At 37.1% G+C, this 19484-nt stretch overlaps 1 protein-coding gene and 1 pseudogene across 3 annotated transcripts; both read left to right on the top strand.

Moving 5' to 3' along the window:
• Positions 1-2251: 2251 nt before the first annotated feature.
• On the top strand, positions 2252-17530 carry LOC122035204 (1-(5-phosphoribosyl)-5-[(5-phosphoribosylamino)methylideneamino] imidazole-4-carboxamide isomerase, chloroplastic-like). Of its 3 annotated transcripts, XM_042594618.1 has the most exons (9): positions 2252-2526; positions 7842-8036; positions 8116-8329; positions 8594-8679; positions 9452-9553; positions 10993-11126; positions 15036-15084; positions 15541-15763; positions 16059-17530. In XM_042594618.1, exons 2-8 carry the CDS (start codon positions 7860-7862, stop codon positions 15715-15717), a joined length of 939 nt encoding a protein of 312 aa, XP_042450552.1. In that variant the 5' UTR covers positions 2252-2526; positions 7842-7859; the 3' UTR covers positions 15718-15763; positions 16059-17530. The 3 variants fall into 3 exon arrangements, with proteins under 3 accessions (XP_042450552.1, XP_042450550.1, XP_042450553.1); XM_042594616.1 differs by lacking the exon at positions 16059-17530 and having other exon boundaries at positions 15541-15965; XM_042594619.1 differs by lacking the exons at positions 2252-2526; positions 16059-17530 and adding an exon at positions 2653-2992 and having other exon boundaries at positions 15541-15965.
• LOC122035203 lies at positions 16094-17611 on the top strand (annotated as a pseudogene).
• Positions 17612-19484: the final 1873 nt, after the last annotated feature.

Genomic DNA, 19484 nt, shown 5'->3' with positions numbered 1-19484 from the left:
GTTGTCCTGCGAAACAGAGTTAGAATAATAGTAGATAATATGAAATTTAACTTTTGATAGTTTTTGGACTGCCTGATTCTGACTTTCAGATTTCCCAAAAATCGTAAGTCGAACCGACGCCTACTATTTCCTCTTCGGAGAATGCGCCCTCACCTACTTCTCTAAGGAGAAATTACCTTCTTCCAGACTGGTCTTCTAGACCGTTTGGACTTTTGCTCAGCGTCCAAGACTTCATGACTTCATGTTGAATGTCCGCTCCACAACCCATCCAGACTTCCACCTGGTCCGCAACCACTAGAATTTTCACCTAGAGTCCCCGACTCTAGGATTTCACCTAAAGTGCTTGATCCGCCAAGATTTCGCCTAGTCACTCAGACCAGGATTTCGTTGCCTAATCACAGCTAAGACTTTCCATAACCTAGGATTACCATCCCCTATGATCTAGAGTTACCTCCCCCTGGGGTTTTCCACCTGTCTAGAATCCACTAAGACTTACCTAAGAGCACTTAGGACTTTCATGCAAGCTCATTTACACTTGTTAGACAACAAGTAACCTTAACTTTGAACCCTTTGCCATTATCAAAACATAGGTTTGATCATCTGGTGCTCCCTGCACCAACAGAAAGTACCTTCAAGGCTATGAAAGACGCCTTCCACACTCTTTATAAGGGTGTCACGACCAAACATTCAACATCAACTCATAAACAAGCTTTTATGCATCTGATTGACATTTTGACGACTCTGACTTCCTGCTACTACCCTGCTACAACTCTACTACGTTCGACTATCGCCGAGAAGTCGTCCAAACACCGAGTTCAAGTCGACTATCTACAAAGTGTTTGGTAACAAAACTTAAATTTCTATACTTAATTTCTACAAACGGAAAGTGTAGTTTGTTACACTCTTCCGATTCTCTTTGTACTCGATCCCATCTTTCAGCGATTCCGAAGAGGTTATTAGTGGATTACCCGTTGATAGGTCAGTAGGACTTAGATCTTGGAATAGGAGTCACCGAAAGCTTCGAACCAAGTAAAACTGAATTTGCTCTTTTACTTGTTTTTTTGTTTTCGTGTTTTTCCACTGCGTACTTAAGTTTAAAATTGAAAAGAAAAAGTTATTCGAAATCACATGATTTACCCCCCTCTCACATGCATTTCGATCCAAAAGGGAAGAATGCCACACTCATCTCGTAAGAAATTCAAGTTAAGAGTATCTCCAATGTAAGCTTTTTATAAGGCTTGCAAAATTGAAAAAGCTCAACCAAAAACCTTTAATGAGTGTGGAGATGAGCTGTGAGGTTTTTAGCTCCAGAGCGGATTTGATTTTTCAATCCTACTTTTTTGCTATTGGAAACAGAGCCATAAATATTGAAAAAATAATATTGCATGTTTAACTTTTTTAAATAATTAAAATGTTTATTTAATGGTTAAAGTTATACTCATTTCTTTTTTAAAAAAATATATTTGATAATTAAAATAAATACAAATGACTATAATTAAATTAAAATTTATAAATTAATTAAATAATAAATAAAAATTATAAATTAAATTAAATTAAAAATCATAAGTTAATTAATTTATAAATTAAAAAGTATAAATAAATTAAATTAAAGATCATAATTAATTAAAATATTAAGTAAAAATTATATAGAGATATTAAATAAAAATAATAAATAAAGATATGTGATTTGTAATATAAAACTCACAACAATGTTGCATAAAGGTTTTTAAATTGTAGGGGAGGGAGGATTATGATATATTAGAAACTAAAAAAAGAATTATGGAGAAATTTAACTTATTAAAGATGCCCTAAAATGTATCACCTTCTTAACGTTGCTGTTGAAAAACCAACCGGGCTTCCTAAGAACATCTTATTGCAAGTTTTTTCTACAAGATTTGTAAAATTAAAAAGCTCAACAAAAAAAAGCTTGAATAATTATGGAAATGAAATTTGGGGTTTTTCAAACCAACTTTTTTCGTTAGAAGGTGGAGCTAATAAATATTGCCCGTTTGACCAGTTAAAATAATTAAAAAATGAATTATTTTTATTATTTTAGCCGTTGCTTTGCAACAATGGATGAGCTTCAATTTGTAACATAAGTGTAGGTCGACTTTACTTACTATTGCAGGTTGCTAATATATTTACATTAATATATTTATTATATTTTATTTTTTAAATTTTTACTAAATAGGCACTTTTATGTTTTTTCATTGAAAATACAACTGTCCATTATTTCTCATCCAAACCACTTTCGTCACTAATAACCTTTGTTAACCCTAACCGACCCAACGCCGCACCTTTCTTCTCCCAACCCACTCACCTCCTCACTCTTCCCTTCTGGCGACTCTTCCCTCATTCCGGCGCCCTCCCTCCTCCGGCGAGGCCCCCGACGCCGCACCGAATGCCCCGACTCTTCCCTCCTTACGGCGAGGCGACTCTTCCCTCCTCCCTGCCCTGTTTGTTATTGCTGTGTATTTGTGTTCTTCCTCTTGAACGAGCTTCGCATCAGTTCTTTCCATGAAACAGGTTCGTAATGTAGTATTTATTATACTTGTATCTCTCTGCGTCAAAGCTTGCTCTTTTCCATTCAAACCACATGCACTGTTCTGCTTCTTGTTCCTTTAGTCTTTGATTTGCTTCGAAAGTACGTAGTGGACAGGAGAAGATGGTGTTAATTTCGCAGAAGGAGTGAGCATGAATTGAAACTCAGAAACCTTCTAAACCTCACCTGGTTTTTATGGGAAGATGACCAAGAGTAGTCAATGTCAAGTATAGAGAAAGAAAAGGAAGAGGGCATGTAGTGGTTTTACGTTTTGTTGTTCGGGGAAGGCAAACTCCCATGAAAGAAATTTGGTTTCAGAATCTGTTCAAAAGATTCTCATATTGGCTTTCATCTCTCTCCCAAGTATACTTGTGCAGAAAAGGCCTATGCACTGTCTCCTGGAACAAGAAGAACCTTGGAAGCTTTTCATTAATTAATTCATGCAACAAGGTAGTAGCTAATTATTCTATAGCTGAATGATAATTAAAAAAACATTTGACAGTTTTTCCTTTAATTAAGCTTAAAGACATGGTTGCCATTTGTTTCAGCATCAAAATTTCCTTTTGAACCTACGAAACCATTTATTAATATAGTTTTATCAATTCGTCCTTTGCCATCCTATAATTCTTTGGGAATAAGGAGCCAAATGTGAAATACTTCTTTGACCGTGGTGGGAGAGTGTCATAGCTCAACTTTGGTATAGCTAACACTTTGTCTTCCTCATTTTCAAGCTGCCATATTTCACTGTCAAATACTGAGGATCAATAGGGTTATTTTGATTCTTATAAGAGTTATTTGTTAAATAATATGAATTTTTTTATATGTTTCACCAGGGTTTATAAATATGGATAAAAGTTAGATAATGATTGAGAATCGGATTAGCGTTGAATATATAAATGGGTTAAATCAGTTTTTAAAGGTGGCAGCGAATTATATGATAAGTTTAAATTTATCCAATATTCGTTGTCCATGTCGAAGGTGTGGCAATCTATTTAAATATGAGTTGGATTATGTTCGAGGACATCTTTATAGGTGTGGTAATTTATTTAAATATGAGTTGGATTATGTTCTTAATCAATTGACACCTGGAGCATTAGATTCCCTGATCCATGATTCATCTTCAACTTCACCTCCTCCTCCTCGATCTTAGACTTTGATATTGTGGACTTTTGGATATAAACATGATGTTGTGAAATTTATTTCTTAGACTTCAACTTGATGTGAACTTGAACTTTTAGTTGTGAACTTGTTACTTGTTACTTGTTACTTGTTGTGTACTGTGTTGTGTTACTTTATATGTTGTGTTACTTTATGTGTTATGATTGTTGTTACTTTTTGTAAATTTGCATACAGGATAATGAAAACAAAAAGATTTTTTTTAAAAAAAAAACAAAGTTAGCGACGAATTTGTGTAATTCATCGCTAACTTTGTTTTTTAGCGACGAATGTTTGCTAATTCGTTGCAAACTTTGTTTTTAGCGACGCGTATTTACACCGTTTTGTGGCCAACCTTCAACTAAATCGACAGTTATCGATATCGTTTACGATGGATTTAGGAGCAAAAAATAGGTAAATCATAGCTAAATGTTGTGGCGAATACGCTTATTTCCTCGCTAATAATAATTATTAGCGACGAATTGTATTATTTTCGCCGCTAACCTCAATGCTTGTCGTAATCATTTTTGACAGATTTAGTGGTGAAAATGGGTAAATCATAGCTAATTCTAGCGACGACATTATTTATTTCATTGCTAATAATAGATATTTGCGACATATTTTATTATTTCGTCGCCAATTAGTTGGCAACGAAAAAATATATATTAACGACGAAACTTCACGTCGTTAAAATATCGGCGACAAAAATAAAAAAATTCGTCGCTAAGTTATATTTACGACAAGCTTATAACGACGAAAATATATCGTCGTAAATAATTTTTAGCGACGAATATACTTAGTGACGAAAAGTTTCGTCGCTAATTATCATTATTCTTGTAGTGATTAAACATCATAATTAATTAAAATATTAAATGAAAATTATATAGAGATATTAAATGAAAAAAATACTAAATAAAGATATGTGATGTGTAATGTAGGACCCACAAAAAAGTTGTATGGAGGTTTTTTAATTGTGGAGAGATTGTAGATTTTTTTATTTTTGATGCGACATTAATGTGGCATATTGGAAATTACAAAAAAAAAAAATTATTGAAAGATTTAACTATTAGAAATTCCCTAAGATTCGAGCAGCTCACTTGATCCGAAGTGACTTTCTCATATATTCAATTTTAGGAGAAGTGCATGCTGGACGTTGAAGGCTATCATAGTTGGGTGCATCATAATGACATCGATGAGGGGATTCCGACGACCCCAAATCATGTAGCATTGGAAGTTGGAACTTAGGGGCGAGCTTTGATTCCACATCCCAGTAGGGGAATCTTGGCTTGTAAGATATTATCTTCCTTATGTTAGCCATGATATCTGAAGAAGGCAATAACGACGTCAGGCTTCTCTGTCGATTGGAGATGAGCGAGGGACTCAGAGGCCTTGTCCGCCTCCTCTACGGGGAACTCGCATGAATTCACGAGGTATTCGACCACAAAGTGAGGATCACCAGCATTGGTGCCACCACAGAGAAGCGAGGAGGAAGTAGAGGTGGCGAAGTGCATGCGATGGAGTTGGGACAAGCGGAGGAGAGCAGGTCGGCGGACGAAGCAGCGGTGCATCTTTTGTCAAGTGCAGATGAGGTTGATTTGACTAGACATAAATATGTTTGGGCAGCAGTCTCGATAAGAACTGAGCTGGGCCGAGCCGGGCCGGGCCGGACATCGGTTCAATTTAAGCTGGTCTAAGGATGTCGTGTCAATTTAGGTTCATTGTTTATTTTTTAAAATATTAAAATATTTAAACTATTTTTTCAATTGCTATAAAAATTAATAAAAATCTAAAAAGTAATATTAACTCAATTCCACATCGGCATTGCAGTTCCCTAAACCTAAACCCCGATTGGTAGATAACTGCAGATGGATGAAGGTCACCTTCATGATTTTGTCTAGTTGCTGCAATTGCCATTCCCCTCCTCGTGACTCGTGTCGTGTAGTCCTTATTGGTAGCGATGAGTGAGTCGTGAGCGAGCACATCGACTGTTTGCTTTCGTTCTCGTGATTCCAACGAGTAGCGCCGTCGCTTCTACTTTCCCTGACAGTAGGCGTGCCCGCCTCTCTTACCGAATCCGAGCCTTCCTCTCTTCTAAGTTGCAGGAAGCGCCAACGACTTGTCGCTAGATATATCGTGAGCCGAGAGTCCCTTCCTCTTCTCCAATTGAGCAACAACTTGGCATACAGTGAGAAATCAATAGTTGGTGTTGCCCTTTCCTCCTTTTCATTGTCTTGATTTATTCCTAAAACCCTTGTTTGCTCGATTTGGGGAAGTTGTTGCACTAGGGGTGTAATCAAGCCGAGCCGAGCCGAGCCTAACTCTTGAATGTTTGAGTTTGGCTCGTTTATAATCTAGCCGAGGTCGAGCTTTATTTAACGAATATATTCATGGCTCACGAGCTTATTCGAGCTTTTATCGAGCCTAAACGAGCTTAATAAATATAAATTATAAATTTAAATATTTATTAAAAATTAAATTATATATTTAGAAAAAATTATAATATTCTTATTAAAATTTACAATTGTATTCTAATAAATAAATTTAATATATTTGTTCAGATGTTTCATAAGTAAAATGTGTAAATTCAATATCAAAACTATTATTTTTTTATTTAAAAGTTGATTCATGAGCTTAACAAACATGTTCACGAGCTAACGAGCCGAATATTGTGAAGCTTGAGCTTGGTTTGTTTATCTTAACCAACCTCATTAAACAAGCTCAAACGAGCTTTTATTGAATCGAGCTTCGAATAGCTCATGAGTGGCTTGATTCATTTACACCTTTATGCTGCAGGAGGAATTAATCGACTGCACATCAACGATCCTTCGTTCGAGGTAAGATCCGCCTACTTGCTTGGACAACATTTGTGTTTAGTTAAGGCTGTAGGGGATCAATCAAGGTATTAGCGACCTTTTGGGTTTCCTATTGAAAAGATAGGATCATCATGAAGGGTTCTTATCCTCAAATTGACTGTTGCCTTTGAAGATGCTGGGTGAGAAATGCTCAATGAGGATGATGTGATTGAGGATGTTGAAAGTGTTTTTATCCATTTGGGCGACTAAAAAAATAAGAAGGGGAGTTTTACATTGGAACCTGAGAGAAGTTGTAAGGAGATGAAGGTCTGGAGTTCATTCCGTTTGGCATAAAGAAACCCCAAATGCTAAAAGTTAAGTCTCCACCTTGAGTTTAGAGAGTCCAGGAATGGGTGACCACTTTATCATTCACTTATCCTTTACTTGGGTTTTTGTGCATAGCAATGCTTATTGTATCATCCATTTATTTTCATGCTTGAAGCTATCCGGGTGTTGCACGCTAGGGTTATATTATTTGATCATGCACAACATAGATTGATGTTATTCTCTTACTGATGCATGTTAGAAATGGTTATAACTAGATGATTCATACTTGGAGAATTTTAGGATGAACTACTTGTGATAACATTGGAAGATTAAGAGAGTTAGGTACTTGAGATATTTTGGGCTTCAGGACGGTTAGGTTTTTTTGACACTAATTGGAGTACATTGTTATGAGATATTTGGGGCATGTGATGGTTAAGTACCGTAACATTTAACTAGATATCAAGTGCATCATTGAGAGATATTATGAGTTCATGACTGTTAAGCATGCCGACTTTAATGAGAAGCCTTAGAGTTCTGGCTTTATGTTGAATCTGCTCCTTTGGGTGACATGGGAGTCACACTCACATGTATTGAGTTTGAGGTGTTTGCATGGACATAAATATCCCTTGCATATTTTAGAGACGGATAAATGAAGAGCGAATGATATACTTGCAGAAGGCCCTTTTTCTCTTCCACTATTGTTTAACCTCCCCTCTGTTTATATATATATATATATATATATATATTATTGGACTATAGGAAAGAAGCTAGGGGTTCAATTATATATATATAGTTTCTTGCAAAGCAAGGAACTAAATAACAACATGGAAATTAATTATTGATTTCCCTGTTTTGCCTCCATTAAGTAATTGTAAAGTTTCTGTATACTTATTCAAATTTCAAATTCTCACTTTTTTAAAAATTAGGTTATAACGCCAAGGACAAATTATTTTTTTTCGATAGATAAAATGTTGTCTCATCATTGATGTTTTTATTGATGCTCAGTCTGTTAATTTCTTTTGTAGCTGCATACCTGAGACCTAATGACAATGCTTAGTAACACTGTATGCGCCCTCAGCTTATCTCCTCCAATCGTAAACCCTGTTCGAAATCCATTGCCTTTCCTTTCTTCATTTTGTGGGCATGCGAGGAGGAAGAATTTTTTCTCTTGTTCAATTTCTTGTGTTGCTCATTTTCATCCTTGCATCGACATCCACAAGGTACTCGTGATTTATTATCTTTCCTTTCTTCATGGATTTTCTTGCCTCCATATAGTGGATTAATGTATAAAAATGTCAGGGTAAGGTGAAGCAAATTGTCGGATCCACCCTCAAAGATTTGGGTTCTGATGGTGGCGCAACTGCCCTTGTGACTAATTTTGAGACAGACAAGTCCCCTGCAGAATTTGCTAAATTGTACAAGAAGGATGGGCTTACTGGTGGACATGTCATTATGCTTGGTGTTGATGTTGCTAGCCAATTTGCAGCCATTGAGGCCTTACATGCTTATCCTGGTAACCAGTCATCTTGTATTCCCTTTTCTAATGCATACTTTGTTTTATATCACATTGGTTTGATTTGTTTGACTGATTAAAATATATATTTTTTGTTAAAAGTCTCCATTCGATCTGACTATTCTGAGTTCCTTTTTTTTTTTTTTTTGGCAAATGTGAATTCTTTTTTCGGTTTCTGTCTAACAACACAATAGATTTGTTGAAGTGATGTCCTTGATAGGTTTATTTAGTCATTTTTTTCCTCATTGGTCGATAATCATACAGGTGGTATGCAAATTGGAGGTGGAATCAGTGCAGATAATGCCAAAGCTTATCTTATGGAAGGGGCTAGTCATGTGATAGTCACATCAGTATGTATTATTTCTTGCACATAATAAATATCATCTTTCACCTCTACTAAATGGTGTTATCATCAATGTCATAGGTTGTTTACTTAAAATGTAGAATAATAATTCTATTACATGCTTAGATACATACATGAATGGAGTTGGTCCATGCTGGCCTACAATCCAATAATTCCGAAGACGTCCACATGGGGGGGATATGGGGTCATTTCCTTTTGTCATATTTCTCTCAAAGGGTTGGAGGGATGTGGTGCATGAAGCTATTTACTAGCGCCAACTTGATCCTATTCCTCAGGATTCCAGATTTTTCACTAGGTTTTGCATTGTAAATATAAAATGACAAGAGTTGAAAATTTACTTGGAAAAGTCTAAGGACAATCTTAGCTTCTTTGGGAGCAAAAGGTGATAACGCTCATCCTAGGCGACCCAGTATTGCTGGTACTAGATACAGGCAGATAAATCACGGGGAATATTTTGCCCTTGTACAATGGTAATTTGCATTGGGGAGGTCAGACACCCAACGAAACATTTTGCACCTGCTGGGAATTGACTCCAAGACTTATTCGAGCTACTATCCCAAGACAATCTTAGCTTCTTGATTCTTAAACGAATGTGATATTAAGAAGCATTTTTAATTGTTTACATACCGCGGAAAGTTTTGTGATGTTTTATCCTGATTTGATAATATGGCCTACTGAGTTGTCTTCATATACTTTGACTATAGAGTGCATACAAGGTTGTGTTACTTGCTATGTGATACATTCTTCTTCTGCTGCAGTATGTCTTCAATGATGGGAAAATGGACCTTGAACGGCTTAAACATCTTGTCAATTTGATTGGCAAGGATAATCTTGTCTTGGATCTTAGTTGCAGAAAGAAGGTATATGATTTCTTGCTTAATTGAGATTTCACTGATGTACTAATCAACTCAAAGCAGTTCAACTACATTGAATGTTGTTACTGAAACAAGACCTCAGGATCGTACATAACATCTGTTTCCTTATTCAACGACTATTTTTGACTTTGATATATCTGTGACTGTGAGCTTTATTGGAATATTAAAAGTTAGTTACTGCAGTAATTTTTTTTTTGCCATACTTCCAGCCTCAAGTCTGATTGATTTTCTATTTCACGTGTTTTCTTTTGCATAAGTTTGCTAGTTAAAAGTGGCAGTGTTAACTATCCATCATTAAAATAAGTCATCCCCATGGTTAGATCCCTTTTTATGTTGACCATCTCATCTATTTATTGATAGTAATTGCCATCAAGTCTTGTACATATAGCTGTTTAACGAGATTGTGTCTTTATTTATAAAATATCTTGTGTATATAGCTATCTTATGAGTTTATATTTTTATCGATAAAACCAACATTATATATAAAAATTATGAAGAAATCATCATCACCCCCAATTTGTATTAGTCTTAAATTTGGGGTTAGGTGCATACATGTGTTCCCTCCATTGAACTACATGCAAATTTCTTTCACCAATAATATTTTACTTCTAACTCATTTTTAATTACATTAATAGGGTTTTTCTCTAGTCTCTACTCAATATACCTTCAACTCTAAAATCTGCTGCATACATTTCGTACCATCTTAACCTTTTATTTTAGCATATCGAAAATTGATTGATAAACCATCATCATTTAGTCATATTAGTAGTTTCGCTCAATTACATAGATGTTGCATGCTTCCTTTGGATTATATGTTGTATGATATATCACTAATAATATTCAAAATTTTCGAGTCATTTTTATTATGTTGTTGTTGTTTTATTATGTTAATTTTCTTTTAAAAAAACAAATTCGTTTCTCTACCTATTATATACTTGATCAATTTTATTTATCTTACTATGAAATTTCTTCCTTGTCTTTTTACATTGCACACCTTCTTACCTTTTTTTCCCCTCTCATCTTATCATCTATTGGAGCTACTCCTAATTGTTCATGCTTTTGTATGTGTTGTTACCGTATTTCTCATGGACAAACAGTTTGTTAGCTCTTTTCCTTCTATACTTATTGGATACATTAACTTTCTCCTATTACATTAACATAGTAACTACTAAACTATCCCTATATTTTTGATTTTATTGCAATTGTTTGTTTTTTTAAAATTCATACATACACACTTTTCTTTGTGTCCTTTATGATCCTTCTCCCTTAGCTTATACCATGCATGTTAATAACCGGTCCTCTAGGAGAAGAGGCAACCTTTGTATTGGGAAATTGTGATTTGATGTGCTGAAGTTTTGTGAGTTTTGTACGGAATAATAAATCACTTGTATGTCTCTTACAACTTAGAATTTTCTTTCCTACAGAATGGTAAATATGCCATTGTTACTGATAGGTGGCAGAAGTTCAGTGATGTTTCTGTTGACAAGGAAACATTGGAGTTCCTTGCCAAATATGCTGATGAATTTCTAGTTCATGGTGTTGATGTTGAAGGGAAAAGGTAATGTTCGGCCCTTTAGACTTGCCTCTATGGCAATGTGTAGTTAATTGTATGTATGATTTGCTGTAGTTGTTTTGGTCTTTTTTTCCTTTCATGTTACCTTATGGTATAGTGATTTAGCTAGACGATCTTAAAGTTAGAAGGTAGGTAACTTGAAGTGGTAGTTTTGTCTGTCTGTTTAGAATTTCAGTTTCTCTGCATGTTTTCTTAAATATTTTCTGTGTTATGGAGGCACCACTTTATTCTCTTTCTCTTCAAGTAGCGTAAGATCTGAATTAGATCTGACATATTTGTTATTTTATATACCCAAGTGAAACTAGGAAGGCTGTGCAATGTTAGGATTTGATGCCCCTTGTTTCCTAATATACCACGTGAATGTAAAGCCAATATATCACACCAAAGATTTCTCTAATAACAAACTAATTTTTTTTATCCCAAATTTGCCTTGCCTATCATTCCTCATGGATTGGTGTTGGGAAAGGATTCTGGACCTTCTACTGTGACCCCTACTTGGAACTTGGGAGTAAGCTGTTCAAGATGATATTTTATATACATGAAGACGCTAAGAGGAGACGCTAAGTCTTATCTTAAAAATATGTGATTGTTGTGAAAGAGTGCTCATATATAGAAAAATGTGACTATATTAGCATGGGGCTTGATGTGGATTTAATTGCAAAACTTTTGGAAGATAAAAAGCCATCTTGACCAAGAAGCTACACTTTCACATATCCCTACCTAGTAGTGGAAGTTAATGCTTGCAACTAATTGTTTTGGATGAGGAATATGCTTAAAGAAATCTTAAATTCTCTTGTTGATGAACACAAATACATAGCCAAATGAGTTTTTGATACTAACCATAGATGTATAATTATGCTGCATATGTACTATTCATGTCCCGTTTCCAAGCTGCTTCCAAGGTTTTTTAAGAAGTTTGTTAATGAAGTTGTTCCTTCATTTCGTTTGTTTGCTGAATAGTGAATGATCCTATCTGAGAATGCCAATGGTCAACTCGCCTGTGAGATGACGTTGATGTTAACTTTCTGGTGGGGTCACTAGGCCACGTAATCTTGCGAAGCCCTTCAAAAGCACCTGAGATGAAGAAAACACCCAAAGGAGTAGGTTAGAATGAAGGCTTTCAGCTATACTCCGACGCTTAAGTAAAACTTTGGAGAGGAGGACGTTGTTGATGAATTTAGGGGATGATGTGTTCTGTTCGCGTACCTCTGCTCACAAGGGTCGGCTACCTTTTATAGGGCCTAGTTGGTTTGCCACGTTCTCCCTGTTTCTCGCAGAGGTTACCTCTTTCTTGGAAATAAATGATCCTTTATTACTCATTTATTTCAGAGTAAATAGCTGCATTTTCCTCCGTTTTCACAATAATAGTTGCATGGTCCATGCCCCCCATGAATAACAGTTCATCCAAGAACCGAATTAAGGGCTAGGAATCTTTGAGAGATGAGAGTAAGCCGGGAGAGACGAGAGTGAGCCGAGAGTCGAGAGTCTGCCTTCCCTGACTTTGACTACCATCATGACAAGACTTTTGACCTTGAAAGTCACGTGGCCTTCGTTGATTATTCTCGTACCACTAATCTTCCCCACAAGTCTAGTTGAAGGAGGTGAATGTTTGATTGACTGGACTAAAGTGATGTGGCAGGACATCCTTCAACAAGATCTACGCTTTAATTGCCGCCAAACTCATTAAATGTGGGACATGTTTTATTCTGCGAGAATGGGAGACCTCTGGATTCCAGTACTCGGCCCGATATTTACACTTTTTCCTTAGGGGGACTTCGACGGGGAGTTTCCTCTGAAGATCCCAAAGATTCTTCTCTGATTGTGGAAATACTGACTTGGGTAGGGAAAGGCTCTCTGGACGTTTCTACAAGCCGAGTCAACTTTTGTTGTAATGTTGGTGAGGCCTTCGCGGGTTGGGAGGGTAGCTCATTTAAGAGGCTGAGCCTAGGCGGTACCAATTGTTGGGGTTGTCCTCGCAACATGGCCTGCACCATAGCCGCCACTAGTTTGTTGAAGTCTTTCGTCGTCATAATGATGATGTTCGATTTTTCACTATCTTCCACATTGGATCTATCGGTGTCGCCCATCTTATAACGTCTCACTTTAGTTCTTAACTTAGAGTTCCTACAAACGATGTCAATTTGATCTTGCTTAAGAACGTTGATGGTCAACTCGCAAGTGGAATGTCATTGATGTTGACTTTCCTGAGGGGTCACCAGGCCACATAATCTTGCGAAGTCCTTCAAAAGCACATGAGATGAAGAACACACTTAGAGGAGTAGGCTAGAATGACGGTCAGGGGGCACAGTCCCCACATCATAAATTATAGGTTTTCTTGAATTTTATCTTGTCGGTCAAATCATGAATGTTTCATGTTAATCATTAAGAAGCATTAATAGTTAACCCCACCTAGTGGGATAAGGCTTGGTTGTTATTGTTGGAACCCCAAGGTTGTTTTGGTGTGATCAACAAGACAACAAGTTAAGATAGGTCTTGTGTGTTTCTAACCTTGTGTCTAAGTGTGCAGGAGCTTAGAAGCACAGGTAGTCGAGCGGAAGACGCAGCTAGCGAGAAGGACGCCACGCGGTGCGTCCGTGGGACGAGGTGTTGCGGAAGAGTACACCGGCGGACGAGAAGGAAGGGTGCGATGGTTCCGAGGGACGAAAGCCGGAGTGGAATATTGCTCGGGGAGCAAGAGACGCAGCTAGCGAGAAGGTTGGCACGGGGTGCGACCAAGGGCCGAAGACTGCGGATGAGTACGCTGGTGGACGAGAAGGAAACACGCAACGATTCCGAGGGACGAGAAGCTGGGGCGGAAGGCTGCTCGAGAAGATTGGAACTTAGGTTCAGGTGAGCCCTCTTTCGGATGGCAGAGATCACCCAAGCGAGCGGATCCGGAGCAGAAGAACCGGACTGAGGCGGGACTTAACCGGAGAAGAGGTCCTGGACAAAAAGTCAACTGCTGTTGACTTTTTGCTCCGGGGTGCCTGGAACCATTCTGAGCGCCCGGAGCAGTCCGGGGTGCCCGGAATGGCTCCGGGCGCCCGGACCAGGAGATTTGACCAAAACGCGTCATTCGTGTTCTGAACGGTGGGGGATAAAGTTTTATCCCCTCAGGCGCCCAGAACCCTTCCAGGCGCCCCGACCAAGGCTATAAATATAGCCTTGGTCCAGAAGCTTTTAAATGAACTCATTACTTGTAATTCCACGCTTGTGCGCTTCTAGTTGTAGTTGAGCTTCTGTTTTCTGCGCTTCAACGCTGTAAGAGGCTTCTCCGCCTGAAGGAGTTTTAGTGCTTAATCTTCCTTGGATTAACAACCACATCGGTTGTAACCAAGTAAATATCTTGTGCCTTGTTCTTTTAATGTTTTATTTATCTGCTCTGTTTATTATGCAAGTGTTAGCTTAAAGAGTTCGAGAAGGGTTGTCTTTCTTTTTATTTTTGCAGGATATCCAACCCCCTTCTAGGCCGGCCGCAATGATCCTACAGTTGTTGTTGTTGTGTTGCCTAAAAAATGTATGGATTTGTTTAATAAGATATGCTCAGTATCTGATAAAGTGATTGAGAAAATCCTTTCAAATTCTTATGCCCATTAACCCATGATTGTCATGCTGTTTTGTTGTGCTTTGCTTTCTACTAATTCTTAGTTTCCTGTTCAGGGAACAACTACTTGACGACTGAAATTATTTAGTATTGATTTCTAGTTTGAGTTGTCTTCGATCTAGTTTGCACCACGCCTATTTTTTTCCTTCCTTTTTGTCAATTCTACAATGAGCAACAATAGTATATTGTGATTTATATATTATCTTGGTTTTAGTTCCTTGTCTTGGTGAAATTCCAGGTATAAATGATTTGGAATGCAATCTGACATTTACATGTTTGTATTCTTGCAGGCTTGGAATCGATGAAGATCTTGTGATCTTACTCGGCAGTTATTCACCAGTATGTATTTCTTGCCTTTTTTCTTTTTCAATGATGATAATTTTACTGAAAATTTTGATGCTCTCACACTACTTTCACTGGTCTTGTTTAGAATAGAGTACACCAAAATTATGTTTTCTTATTTTTATTTTCACATATTTCCTTGGTGTAGCCAAAAATTAGTGAGGGGAGTCTGTTCTTTCAACTATCATCATCATCAAATAAAAAAAAATGAAAGAATTTCGGGATAGCGAAAATTGTTTCCTATAGTTACACATTGCATGATTTGAATATGCAATCAATGTTATAGTTTAGTTCAAAATTTGAGTCTCAAGCTATATCTATGATATAAAATCATGCTTGCACGCTGCAGCAAAATCAGGATAGTTACTCTTAGTTTGTTGAATTCTTCATGGCAAATCAACATTCCTTGTTAGTGTTTGTGCTCCTAATTGAAACGTATTGATGTCTCATTAGATTCCAGTTACTTATGCTGGTGGGGTGACCACAATGGCAGACCTGGACAAGATAAAAACAGCAGGTAAGGGACGTGTTGATGTCACAGTTGGCAGTGCCCTGGATATCTTTGGAGGTGATCTCGCATACAACGACGTTGTTGCTTGGCACAAGAAGCAATTGATGATTTGCCAATAGCACTTGTTAACAACTAAATCAGTAATAATGTTTCATCAATCCAATGGTAGCTACTCCCTAAATAACTGTCTTTTGTAGTTTATTTTGCTAATTTTTGGTAAAAACATCTGTTTAATTTATCTACATACAATTTCTATCATCCATGCTAATTGTAGTTGCTGTATTCAGCTGCGTTGTATCTTCAACATCCTGAAATCAGACTACTTGAACTGTACCTTTTTATACATTCATTTTGGGCATTTTCTAAAGCAAACCTTCAATAAATTATGTTAAAAGTTAATAGCAGGTATATATTTTATTTAGAAAATTTGAACAAATTATATCTTTTGGCTTTCGTTCAGTTGTCTTTCATAAATATTGGCATTTGGCCCTTCCGATGCCACATATTGTCAGTAAGGAATCAAAGAGGGGGTTACTTGGACTTAAATCGTCGAGTGCAGTGGGGTCTAGCATCAAACTTGCAGTTGCTGGTATCATAAGGAGGTGGCTTGGACAGAGTGATAGCTGGGATCAAATGCCCTTTTGTGGTTGTGCTGTTGGTAATGGTTGCCTCTATGTGTTAGGGGGATTTTCTCAAGACTCTGCGATCAATTGTGTCTGGAAATATGATCCATGTCTTAACTTATGGCAGGAAGTTAGTTCCATGACTAGTGCTAGAGCTTTTTGTAAGACCGGCCTGTTAAACAACAAACTCTATGTTGCAGGAGGGGTTATCAGGGGCAGAAATGTCTCATCTCCTTTACAAACAACTGAAGTCTTTGATCCTGTAACAGGTCTCAGGACTGAGATGCCAAGCATGCCTTTTTTGAAAACTCAAATGTGGCCTAATGTTTTATTAGCTGACATGTCGAAGCCTATCGCAACTGGAATGGTTTAGTATAGGGGAAGATTATGTGTGCCTCAGAGCTTATATTCCTGGCCCTTCTTTTTTGATATGGGTGGTGAGGTCTATGACCCAGAAACAAATTCTTGGTCAGAAATGACTCCTGGTATGGGTGATGGTTGGCCTACAAAGCAGGTAGGGACAAAGCTGGGTTGTGTCGTCAATGGAGATTTGTATGCCTTGGATCCTTCTAGATACTTGGATAATGGAAAGATAAAGATGTATGATTATCAGGAGGATGTTTGGAGAGATGTTATAAAAAAGGTTCCAGTTCTTCATTTTACCGACTCTGAATCTCCATATTTGCTTGCTGGTTTTCTTGGGACTCTCCATGTTATTACAAAAGGTACCAACGACCATATTCTGATATTGAAGGCTGATTTACAGAAATCTAAATGCTTAAATGTTTCAACTTCATCTGGTGCTTCAAGTGATTCCAGAAATGAAACCTCTGTTTCTTGGACAGAGGATGAACCTGAATTTTGGAAAGTGATTGCATCGAAGGATTTTGGGACAGCTGAGCTTGTAAACTGTCAGGTCCTTGATATTTGACTTCTTTGGATCTAAATTGTTCCTTTTTTGTTGGGTACATCAGCAGCCGTGTTTCAGGATGTAAATCCATCGAGAGATATATACTAAATGCAACCTTTTGTCTGGTCTACAGAAAGAGTTCTTGAATTTTGTCAAAAGAAGGAATGAATTTCTGCAATCCAAAGAGTAGTCACCTCAAAACCTGGTGGATTCCATACTGATCAAGATATTACACCTTTTTTTCCTTATTCCAGCAGCAATGGTGTGGAAAGTGAGAATATATATTATAAACTCCATTACTTCGATATAACTTGTAGTTTATTCTCTTTCTTGTGGTTTGTGAATATTTTAGGTTATTTGACAGAATGTTTATCAATTGTCAAAAGTATTTATTATGTCTCTTCACCATGTTTTTTTCATGTTATTTTAAATCTATTTGTTAGTTATATGCACACACTTATACACACATTTATTGTTTCATTTTTTATAGAATCACGCTCGTTCCTGTAATGCTTTGTATGCTTGTCAAATTCTAATAGTCAGAAATAATCACAACTATGTGATGATGAGTGCCAAATTGCTGCAACTGAAAAGTGGTCAGATATGCATGCAGCGAAACATGAGCAATGCAATTCTATATTACTGGCTCTTGAGCATGACTATCTGGCATGGTATTCGACACATTATAAAAGTAGAAACCCAAGGGCCAACTGGTCAAGAGGTTTAAGTGTTCAACACATTAAACCCTCCCAAAGGTTTGTGTTGTTTCACACTGCAAAGAGAGAAATTCAAAAACCTCAGTAGAAGAGATGAAATCTCATTTTTCTGGTTTCTAACACAATATCTTCAATGCATACATGATTATTTTTTTTTCTTTTCTAACACTGCACATTGTCAAACCCTTGGCATCGTCTCCATTATGTTTATGTTGATTGCTGAAATGAATTTAACTAAAGACTATATAGTGTTGTTTAGGATCATCTGTCCGTCTCTCTGATTGAATGCAAGTGCCCATTTTTGTGTAAATCAAGAGAATATTCTACAATAGTTTCTGCAGGTGTGGAGTCAAGAGTCATACCCAAGCTTTATTGATGCTTTCATTGTAGCAATGGATATGACTCTGCCCATTTATTGCTGCTTTCAAATAATGTGCAGGATCAAATGATAAGGGCTGATACTGTTTGTTAGTAGATAAACTATAGTTCTTGTCCCATGGCAAAGGCAAAATAGAAGCATTTTTAATTCTTGGCTCATTTAATTTCCTAATAAATTGTAGCGAACTCGAACTGTATAGGGATGCAAATGAGTTGAACCGAGCCGAACAGTATTAGGCTCGAGCTCGGCTCGTTTAAGTTATATTTGGGTTCGAGCTCGAATCGAATTTTTATTACAAGGTTCGAGCTCGACTCGTTTTGAAATTATCAAACTCGTGAACAGTTTGAGTTCGGCTCGTTATTATCTCGATTATCATAGTTAACCAGCATAATTCGTTAAACGAGTTTAGACTCGTTTTTGGATTCATTTTAGAGCTCGTTTTTTTGACTCGTTTTAAGGTTCGTTTTAGAATTCATTTTTTGATTCGTTTTAGAGCTTATTTTTTGACTCGATTTAAGGTTCATTTTAATGTTCGTTTTTTGACTCGTGAGCCTACAAATGAAAATGTTCGCGAGCTCACGAGCTGAATATCTTTAAGCTCGAGCTCGGTTCGATAAAATTGTCAAGCTCAAAATCAAGCTCGGATCGATAAGATAAATGAACGAACTCGAACGAATTTTTTATCGAACTGAGTTTCGAATAACTCACAAATCATTTGATTCATTTACATCCCTAGGACTGTACATGCGTCTGTCATCTCATGCTTCTTAACAGAAGACGCTGAAAGTGAAACATCAGGGGAAATTCTATTGGAGTGCAGCCCTCGTAAGGCTTGTTCCTTTTCAGTTCAAGGAATGTGATACTCCAAACAAGAGTAGTCCATTCTCCTCATTGACCAGAAAAGCTATTGCAGTATGTCTCATGACCTGACATGCAGGAATTTTCTAGAAGATTATTTAGTTTGTTATTACTCTGATATGACTTGCTGTTCAAATTATCAACTTGAGATTTGCTTTCTAGTTTAGGGGCCTTCATCCCCTGCTTCGTGCCTCGCTGGGTTGGTTGGTTAAATTGCATGTAGTGTTTTGGGGCGAGACAACCGTGAACATTTGAGGCTAACTTGAGGAGGATGAAGGCTTCATATCGAGCAACATATCTATTATAACATCACCTATTATTAACTTGTACATCTGATTCATCATGTATGTATTTAGTTGGTGCAGATATATAGGTCACGGGATTTTGTAGAAGAAATATT

Source organism: Zingiber officinale, chromosome 11B (assembly GCF_018446385.1).
Source record: "Zingiber officinale cultivar Zhangliang chromosome 11B, Zo_v1.1, whole genome shotgun sequence".
NCBI lineage: Eukaryota > Viridiplantae > Streptophyta > Magnoliopsida > Zingiberales > Zingiberaceae > Zingiber > Zingiber officinale.
Note: the sequence above shows the minus strand (reverse complement) of the source record. Positions and strands in the feature narration are given on the sequence as shown.

Bases quoted from the DNA above. Each gene is read 5' to 3' on its own strand.
- LOC122035204 (XM_042594618.1), top strand. From the start codon at position 7,860: ATGACAATGCTTAGTAACACTGTATGCGCCCTCAGCTTATCTCCTCCA. The intron at 8,680-9,451 runs GTATGTATTATT...CTTCTGCTGCAG, and splicing joins GTCATGTGATAGTCACATCA to TATGTCTTCAATGATGGGAA. The intron at 15,085-15,540 runs GTATGTATTTCT...ATGTCTCATTAG, and splicing joins TACTCGGCAGTTATTCACCA to ATTCCAGTTACTTATGCTGG.